Below are 9832 nucleotides of genomic sequence, written 5' to 3' on the forward strand. Positions count from 1 at the left end.
ACCCATGCAGGTGGTTACTTCTAGCCATGGAAACTGCAGGCTGAAACTGTGATGTGCTTTTAGCACTAGCATCAGTGTCAGAGAGCAAATTGGCATGCTGATGCTTCTCCAAGGAGGGGTGGCAGAGCTCAGCACAGAGGGGTTACTGGGGCGGCGTGCTGCAGCTGCAGGAACACGCACTGGCCTGATGCAACCCATCACCTGCACCCAGAAGTAAAGAAATCATTCAAGTGTGTGTATCTCCGCATTAGGAAGGAAAACTACAAACAAGAAAAATCTGTAAATCCATTCTTGAAGGAAATGAACAAAAATTGTTCTAGTATTTCGATCCTGCATAGACAGATTTTGGAAGCCCCACTGTTCTGTTTTGCAAATCCCTTCTTATTCACAGCTGTGGAAGACCCAGAGAGTTGACACAGTTCTCATCCTGTTAATACCCGGTGGGCTAGTGGGATGGATTTGGTTACCCACACTGGGTAACCCCCGGGCCTGCATCCCAGAGAGGCTCTGGGATGGCAAACAGACACGGGCCCTCTGCCCACAGCGGGAGTTGGGCCACTGTCCCAGCACTCCTGCACCCTGATAACAGCCTGTGCTGACGCAATGTCCGTGGCCATGCCACGCTGGCCAGGCTGACAGCACCAACAGGGGACAGGCCAGAACGCAACACAGAGTGGGGACGTGGGCACACACTGGGGTGAGTCACTGACTGCTGGTGAGCCTTGCAAGCTGCTTTTCTGTCTGGCGCAGAAAATAGATTAGAATGGTTTGGGGCTGCGGGAGGGGTGGCGCAGAGCAGGCAGCTGGCTCAGCCTTGAGGTGCTCAGCATCCAGCACCAGCTATCAGCTCCTGAGTCTGCACACTATCAAATCCTCCACTGTCAGAGGTGACTACCTCTGTAGAAGATGTAAAATTACAAAAAGGAGGATGCTTGGGAGGGGACAGCAGCCTCTTATGAGCACAGAGAGTGGAATTAACCTGATGGGTGCTCAGGCAACAGCTCAGACACCTCTGATATCTTCTGTGCTCCCCAGCTCCTGGATGAGCAGTGAGCACCAGACCTCCAATTTCACTTCAACAGTTAAACTCTCATTGCCCATAACAGAGGCAGACCCTGGGATTATCTGCAACAAAACCCTTAGTGTTTCCTCACAAAAAAGTAAATCACTGCAGTTATTTCTATACTAATGATACATGAATTACACAACACATAAGAACAGGTTTGCACAGCAGGGAGAAACTGGATTCATTTTGACTGCTCTCTCCTCCTAATTTAGGGGACTTTTCTTCCAGAACAACCAATTCTTCTTAGAACAGAGCTTTCTGGTGTGGGTGATTTTGTGGAGGCATCCATGCCAGACGTTCTCATGGCCTCCCAAAAGGGTGCAAGCCATAGCTGCTGCCAGCCAGGAAAAGCCTTGGAGCACAGGAAGAGAACAAGTAGCGAACATCATGAACAAGTTCCTCTGAACTTTCTGCTGCTGGCTGTCAGAGGGAGCAGGATTTCCAGCAAATGTGGAGCTGGCAGTGAAAGGCAGGGAGGAGATACCAGTGAGCTTTCCAGACTGCCTTTCAGAGAATGTTTGCTTTTAAATTTCATGAAATAAGTACAACTGCAGAAACAGCAAGAAAAAATATAGCTCTATCAGATAAGCACAGATCATCCTATCTGCAAACAAATACAGCTGCAGGGCTGTGGTAGGTGTGCTTGTGCTTGATACGGGTACACCAAGGCCACAGGTCTTGTGCTTGTGCTTGATACGAGTACGCAAAGAGTTTATACAGAAATGCAGTATGGACTTTGCTCTACACTGGATTCTAGGCAGTGTTCCTGTATGTTGACGGCCTACCTGCCATCACCCAGTTCCAGGGACAAGCACAGCTGTGATTTGGGCAACACTTGACGGACGCACCAGCTCTTGCTCCTGCTACTGCCCAGGCTGTGTCTGCTTTGCTCTTACTTAGAATCTCTCTCCTCTCATGCTACTGCATGCTGAAGCAGCTGGCTGCTGGGAGGCTCTGCGCAGCACACAGATGCTCCCAGCAGCCCAGCACTGCTCATTCTGCTTCTTTACAAAACCACTCCTCAGCACGCAGGCTACTGGGCTTGGCCTGCTGAGACCAAGTTACCACACAAATGACTCAGCCAATGAAAAGAAAGAAATCTAAATAAATCCATGTTTGGCAGGCCGGGTGGCCAGACTGAGCACACAGCCATGCTGTGCTGGGTGGCAAGGAGCAGGCCTGGATCTCCTCTCACCTGCAGGAGCTGCACACATGCCCATCCTAGGGCGGTTTGAAGTATTGTTTCACTCCCAAAATTCAGTTGTAACCTAACCTACCTCTTAGTCTAAATACAGTCAAGCATTTCTTCCAGACTCAGCTTTTATTTTTCAGCTTCATTTCTAAGAAGAGAAGCCATTCTCATCAGTAACCCTCTTTGCAATAAAACTGTGCCTGCATTTTAGCTTGCTTTACAAATGCTGTAATTTCGCAAGTGGCACACTGACTTTCATGTGACTCAGACTTTCTCTTGCACTTAACTCTTCATGTGTGATACTGCATTCTTGTTTCCCTTTCCTTGCTCCTCCCCCTTCTTCACTCATAGATAACAACTCCACTGTACTTTATGAAGATATTTGTTCTGCATAAGCAAAAAAAAGGCCTTTTCCTCACTTTCCGTTTTTAAAATCTGTTCAGCCCCAGATAAACGTACATGCACAGTCATTTGACTATACTTAAAGTGGGGAAGTTCCTATTTCTGTCCGAAACTACTGCCACACTCACACTGAGACCAGGAGGTTAACCAAGCACAACTTTTCCTTACAACTTCCTTTCAGCCAGACTTGTCCAACCTCCATCGCCCCGTCCTACTTTCTCCAAGAGAAGACCCCGGCAGACTCCCAACCCCACTCAGACATGATGTGCAGCTCCTGCCTTCTGATTGCCACTGTGCTTGCCTGTGCCAGCTGCAGAGCCACCCACAGAATGGATGCAACCTGCTCTGAGGTGAGTGCTAGTCACTGGTCTCTGCCAGGACAGAGACTGTGTGTGTTGGTGGCAGGATCTGACCAGAGCTCATCTGCTGGCACCCAAGAGCTTCAGGTCACCAAGAGGTTTCCTTGCATCTGGGGGCTTCTGTCAGAGCCGTAAGTGGACGCTGGGACATGTGCCTGGTGGCACTTGTTTCCTTCCCTTCTCCTCCTCCTCTTTGCAGCCACGCTGCAGCACCACTCTAGGTCTCCCTGGAAGTGAAGGATGACACAGTGCTCAAGGGGAACTTCAGCAGACAGCTGAGCCAGAAGGAGGGTGGGTTCAATGTCTCCTGTGAGCTATGCTTTCCAGCCAGCCAGCACCTGGTGTGCAGGGTGAGAGAGATGTCTTCGTCTGCTGCTCAGAAGTGCTGTGTCCCAGGAGGAGAGTGAGAAAGCAGAGAGTTTTCGCAGAGCCAAGGAAAAGGCTGGTCTTCAAAGCTTTAACTTTGTATTTTTAAAGTGGGAGATGGGTAGGGTGGGGGAAGGCAAAGATTTTGTTGGTTCAGGTATACAGCTCCATGGACAACAGCACTTTTCCCTGCACAGATGGGGTCAGAAGCAAATCCCTTACTGAAGTCTTCACACAGGTGCATGAGTGGCACAGTGGGATGCCACAGAGGCAGCTGCTCCCTGGTTCCCCTTGCCCTGCTGTCTGCCCTGCAGCATGGGCAGGAAGCAAACTCACTGCATTATGGTGGAACACAGGCATTGCTCATCTCTGTAGCAACAGCGAGGTGTTCTTTATCTCTCTAAACTGTGTGTTGCAGTGGGCAGCTCCATGCGTCACCTGCTGCTATGGAAAGTGTGTTTTCCACATTTACATTTTGCTTTTTCCATAGATACCAGCACTGTTCGGGTATGTCTCTTACCTCCATCTCCACCCACATACCAGGCCCCAGGCAGGCCTCAGGGCTTCAAGGGTTGATGGAGACATGGCCAGCATCACACTGCTGCTCCAACCTCCTCTCCTGGCCAGCTTCCCCCCGATGCTCCCCGGCTCCCCTAAGGAACAGGTGTTACAGAGTCAGAGAATCAGAGGATTGCTGGGGTTGGAGGGGAACTCTGGAGATCATCTATTGCAAACCCCTGCTAAAGCAGGTTCCCTACAGTAGGTTGCACAGGAAGGCATCCAGGTGGGTCTTGAATATCTCCACAGAAGGAGACTCCACAACCTCTCTGGGCAGCCTGTTCCGGTGCTCCATCTCTCTGACAGTGTCAAAGGTGTTCCTTGTGTTGGCTGCACCAAGAAGGGAGGAAGAAACCATTCTCTCTGTACATCCTGTGACTGCCATGAACATCATCTGGGATCCCATTTGGCATGGAACGCAGAATACACTCCCATTGATTCAGATAGAGACAGAGAGCTCCTCCTCTATCTGCACTGTCATTAGTCAGTTGACCAGACAGGCTCCACCATAGGGGGCTGAGAGAGGTATCTAGCTGCTTTCCACCATCTGTTAGTGATCCTGGTTATCTGGAGAGATCCCAGAGGATTGGAGGCTTGCTGATGTGACTCACATCTACAAGAAGGGCCATATGGATGATCCAGGGAGCTACAGGCCTGTCAACCTGACCTCTGTACCGGGGGAAGTTGTGAAGCAAATCATTTTGCGTGAGATCGCACAGCACATGCATGGATTCCAGGGGATCAGATCCAGCCAGCACTGGTTCATGAAAGGCAGGTTGTGCTTGACCAACCTCATCTCTATGACTGAGTGATCAGAGTGGTAGGTGAGGGAAAGCTTGTTAATAGTGTATCTAGACTTCAGCAAAGACTTTGATATGGTTTCTCACAGTATTATCCTGTAGAAACTGTCAGCCTGTGGCCTGGACCAGTATACTCTTCCCTGGGTAAAGAACTGGCTAGAGGGCTGTGCTCAGCAAGTAGTAAAGTCCAACTGGTGACCTGTTACAAGTGATATCCCCCAGGGGTCATTACTGGGGCCCATTTGTTTGGTATCTTTATTGATGACCTAAATGAGGGGATTGAGTGTATCCTCAGTAAGTTTGCGGAGGACACCAAGTTGGGAGGTAGCATCAATCTGCCCGAGGGTAGGGAAGCCCTTCAGAGGGGTCTGGACAGGCTGAATTGCTGGACTGAGGTGAATGGGATGAGGTTCAACAAGGCCAAGTGCCAGGTCCTGCACTTTGGGCACAACAACCCCATGCAGTGCTACAGGCTTGGGAACAAGTGGCCTGATGAGTGTGAAGAGGAAAGGGACCTGGGGGTGTTGGTTGATGCTCGGCTGAACATGAGCCAACAGTGTGCCCAGGTGGCCAAGAAGGCCAACAGCATCCTGGCCTGCATTAGAAATGGTGTGGCCAGCAGGAGCAGGGAGGAGATCATCCCCCTGTGCTCAGCTCTGGTTAGGCTGCACCTCGAGTACTGTGTTCAGTTTTGGGCCCCTCACTACAAGAAAGACATTGAGGCCCTGGAGCGTGTCCAGAGAAGGGCAACGAAACTGGTGAGGGGTCTGGAGCACAAATCCTATGAGGAGTAGCTGAAGGAGCTGGGATTGTTCAGTCTGGAGAAGAGGAGGCTCAGGGGAGACCTCATTGTATTCTACAACTTCTTGAAGGCAGGCTGTGATGAGGATGGGGTTGGCCTTTTCTCCCAGGCAACAAACAGAATCAAAGGAAATGGCCACAAGTTGTGCCAGGGGAGATTTAGATTAGGCATAAGGAAAAACTTCTTTCAGAGAGTGGTCAGGCACTGGAATGGCTGCCCAGGGAGGTGGTGGAATCACCGTCCTAGGCAGTGTTCAGGAGGCATCTGGGTGAGGAGCTACAATATATGTATTAGAGGCTTGTGGCAGTAATGCAAATAGGATGGTTGGACCAAGTGATCTTGTAAGTCCTTTCCAACCTTGTGATTCTATGATTCTATGATTCATTCTCCCTGCTCCAGCCTTCACCACCTCTTCAGCTTCCAGACCACAGAGACATGGTTTGGCCGCTGCACACCCTTCCCAGGGCACCAGCAGAGCCTCATGATTCTACCACGTCCACGGGGCACATACCTGTCATTTCCTCCTCCTCGCTGACAGGCTGCATGCACAGCACTGTATGCTCCTGTAAGGCTCCCTGCATGCTGCTGGTGACAGCCTGACAGCTTGTGGGAAGAATGTGGCAACACGAGGCTGACCTTAGCTGGGAGATGCAGGCATGAATGACCCTGTGACCCTGCCCCTGTCCTGCAGCCCCACTGGGCATGGCCAGCACCAGCAGGACCCCTTGGAGGTTGCCCTTTAGCCCAGCCTCAGACTACAGGGTGGGGTCCTGCAGTAGTCCCTGCTCCAGCTGCTCACTCTCAAGTGGGCAGCAGACAAAGGCAGGCTAGTACTGTTTAATGAGCTTCCCTGTTGTTCACAGGATGCCCTTCTCCACACACAGAAGGCTTCATTTTTGCTTAAACTGAAAAGCCCTGATAGGAATTTTAAAGGCTTGGCCTATCAGGTATGATTTCTGTCTAGCTCTTCCCTTGCATAACCACAGCTGGAATCAAGATAATTTGGACCTGTTCCTTCTGGAAACATTCCTGGGGTCTGCTCTTTTCTACTTCCTTCCTGCAAGATTTCCTGTAAGACTTCTCCAAGACTAACCTTTGTTAGAAATACAGAACTTTAAGCTACTTGTTTAAAAACTACTACTCTTAGGGATTAATGATGTATCCAGAACAGTAAACACTTCTCAAATGTGTTAATTATGGTAAGAAAGTACTACAGATGAGACACTTTGAATTAGAACAAGGTGTGAGGTACTCGTTTTGAATGCTCACTCCACAGAATGCTAGGTCTTGTTTATTTCAAGCCCTTGCTGGTATTTTACAGGGTCCTACTGCCACATTTTTAAATTCAAATTTGTTTATTTTTTAAAGTGGGGTAGTTTCCAGTTTACATTAACAGTACATACCTCTTGGATTTCCACTGTAATGTTCCCCTCAGATCACAATGAATAAAAGCTATAGCTGTGAAGGTTTAGGACTGAGGGAGATTCCTGGAAGTCTACCTGTCACAACAGAAATCCTTGACTTCAGCTTCAACATGCTCCCATCCCTCCAGAACTCAACCTTCTCTGGGCTGGAATCTCTACTCTACTTGGACCTGACGAGGTATGGGAGAGCATTCTCACTTCTACGCATCACCTTGGTCAGCCTCCCCTCCTCCACTCTTCCCCTTAGCTGGCAGCTTCTGGAGAGAGCCAACAGCAGCTCCCCTGCCTTCACGGGGAAGCTAGCAGCTGCACTTACAGGTGACTGCTGAATTATTTTGCTAAGCAGATTGATCTTCTTGAGCAACATCCAGGCTTCTCCTCCAGTAACAGTCATCTGCTAGGCAGTGGTGAAATGTGTATTTTCCATATATACTGTTGCCAATACCAGTAAAATCATGAGAACAGGTGTTTTGGGTTTTGTTTTTTGTTTGTTTGTTTGTTTTGGTTTTGTTGTTGTTGCCTTTTTGTGTGTGTGTGTGTGTACTTTTTCTAAAAACATTCTTCCCTAAAGTCCAGGGAAAGACAAGTTTGGTCTTTGTAAGTGCCCAACATTTTCTACCAACAACAGATTTTCATTTCATTACACTGCAGTGCAGATTCCTACTTAGGTTGCTACACTTAAATGTGAGCTTACAAATACCAGGCAAGCATCACTGAAAAGGAAGGACACTTGTATCCCACTGCAGACATGACTTTACACACATGTTATGCAGCCTAAGATATCACTTATTAAGTGAGGGCTTTACAGTACAGCCAGTAATGCTGGTTTCTATTGCCCTTTCAAGGTGTCAGATCAACTGGGTGTATGAAAATGCCTTTCACAACAACAGGCGGTTGCAGACCATTGTGCTGACTGGAAATCTGCTCATGTTCCTATCTGACACAGCATTTGCTGGTCCTCAGTCCCTGAGGGAGCTTGTATTGACACAGACAGGAATAAGCATGATATCCTTTATTCCAATGACAAATCTGGACAGGTTGGACACCCTCATCTTGGGCAGCAACCACATCTCTTCACTGCAGCTCCCTCCCAACTTTCCAACTAAAAACCTCAAACATCTTGACTTTCAAATGAACCATATAAGAGTAATCACAGCAGAAGATGTCAGCATTTTGCGGAAGACCAGTAATATGACTCTAATATTTAAAGGCAATGACATTTTACACATTGAACCTGGAGCACTCCAATCCCACTTCTACAGCTTGGACTTCGGGGGCTGTGCTGACATCCCTGGGATCCTTGCAGGAATACGGAACTCCACTACCCAGACCCTTTGGCTAGGAACATTCAGTGATGTGGAGAAGAAGCCTGACATAACTCCAGGTGTTTTAGAAGGCCTTTGCAACATTTCTGTCAAGGATCTCTACCTGCAACTACAGCATTTCGAAAACCTAAATGCTGCCACGTTTCACTGTATGACAAGGCTCCGAAAGTTGGACCTAACCCACACCCACATCAGTGCTTTACCACCTGGAATCAGTGGGATGAGTTCACTCAGCGAGTTAGTTCTCAACATCAACTCCTTCCAGCACCTCTGCAACATCAGGTCTGCCACCTTCCCATCCCTCACCCATCTCCACATCAAAGGGAACCTGCAGGCACTGCAGCTGGGCTCTGGCTGTTTGGAAGGTCTGGCAGAGCTCCGGCATCTTGATTTAAGTCACAGTCATGTTGAAAGCCTCGACTGCTGCAGCAAAGCACTAAGTGGCTTGAGTAGCCTTCAGTACCTAAATTTGAGTCACAACACAAAGCTCCATATCCAAGATATGTTTTTCAAGGAGGGTACAAGCCTGGAGTTGCTGGACATAGCTTTCACTCATCTTCACATTGGCACTTCACAGGGTCCCTTCCAGAATCTTCATCTCTTGCAAGTCCTGAACCTTTCCTCTTCCTTCATTAATACCAGCATTCAACATCTCTTTCAGGGCCTGGAAAATCTCGTGCTCTTGGACCTTAGTCAAAACACTTTCGAGTCAGGGATCATGGCCGATGACAAAGTGTTTCAACAGCTATCCAATTTAGAGGTGCTAATTTTATCATCCTGTGAACTGACAGCAGTGAATAACCAAGCATTCCACAGCCTTGGGAAGTTACGGCATGTTGATCTGAGCCACAACAAGTTTACTGCACTTAGCATAGGTGTATTTTCAAAACTCAAGAGCATCTATCTCAACTTTGCCTACAATAGGATCCATATTATACCACGTGACCAGCTAGAATCCCTGCCTGGCCGCAGCGTAATCAATCTGAGTTACAACCCCTTGGAATGCACCTGTTCCAACATTGGTTTCATCACCTGGTACAGGCAGCATCTGGATAAAATTGAAGACTCCAAAAGAACAACATGTTCTGAACCCAAATCGCTAGCTGGGGCTCTGTTAGCCACAATCTCACTGTCATGTGGGATCAGCACTGCAGGAATCATTGCAGCTGTCCTAGTTGTTTTGTGCTGTGTCGCCATCTCTATTTGGGGTGCTCACTATTTCAAGCAAAATTATCAGCAAATCTGAGTTTATTGTGAGCACACAGTGCAAACAGTTGTACAGCAAGGGGATTAGAGTGTAAGACAATTTACTGCTTTTGCTTGTGGCCTGCATTTCATGTAACCATTGTAATACTCTATTTTCATTATATTTTTTAGAAAAAGAATAAAATATCTTCTATGGGACCTGGAAAATAAATTGTGACCTGAGTTTTTAACATGAATTAACTTCTTTTAAGGATAATCCCCAGCTCATCTCGCATGCTAGCACTGCTGTCACAGCTAACAGGGCTAATGCACCCACAGAAGAGAGATCCAAG

At 48.2% G+C, this 9832-nt stretch overlaps 1 protein-coding gene across 3 annotated transcripts; it reads left to right on the forward strand.

The window, feature by feature from the left end:
* Positions 1–590: 590 nt before the first annotated feature.
* Positions 591–9707, forward strand: CD180 (CD180 molecule). 3 transcript variants are annotated; one of them, XM_042825543.1, is made up of 4 exons: positions 591–697; positions 2842–3010; positions 6981–7147; positions 7815–9707. In XM_042825543.1, exons 2-4 carry the CDS (start codon positions 2921–2923, stop codon positions 9538–9540), a joined length of 1983 nt encoding a protein of 660 aa, XP_042681477.1. In that variant the 5' UTR covers positions 591–697; positions 2842–2920; the 3' UTR covers positions 9541–9707. The 3 variants fall into 3 exon arrangements, with proteins under 3 accessions (XP_042681477.1, XP_042681478.1, XP_042681479.1); XM_042825544.1 differs by having other exon boundaries at positions 592–697; positions 2846–3010; XM_042825545.1 differs by lacking the exon at positions 591–697 and having other exon boundaries at positions 2952–3010; positions 6409–7147.
* Positions 9708–9832: the final 125 nt, after the last annotated feature.

This window comes from Centrocercus urophasianus, unplaced genomic scaffold (assembly GCF_019232065.1).
Source record: "Centrocercus urophasianus isolate 14NV4802_14NV808 unplaced genomic scaffold, USGS_Curo_1.0 seq_25, whole genome shotgun sequence".
Taxonomy (NCBI): Eukaryota; Metazoa; Chordata; class Aves; order Galliformes; family Phasianidae; genus Centrocercus; species Centrocercus urophasianus.

Bases quoted from the DNA above. Each gene is read 5' to 3' on its own strand.
- CD180 (XM_042825543.1), top strand. From the start codon at position 2,921: ATGATGTGCAGCTCCTGCCTTCTGATTGCCACTGTGCTTGCCTGTGCC. The intron at 3,011-6,980 runs GTGAGTGCTAGT...TGTTCCCCTCAG, and splicing joins TGGATGCAACCTGCTCTGAG to ATCACAATGAATAAAAGCTA. The intron at 7,148-7,814 runs GTATGGGAGAGC...TGCCCTTTCAAG, and splicing joins CTCTACTTGGACCTGACGAG to GTGTCAGATCAACTGGGTGT.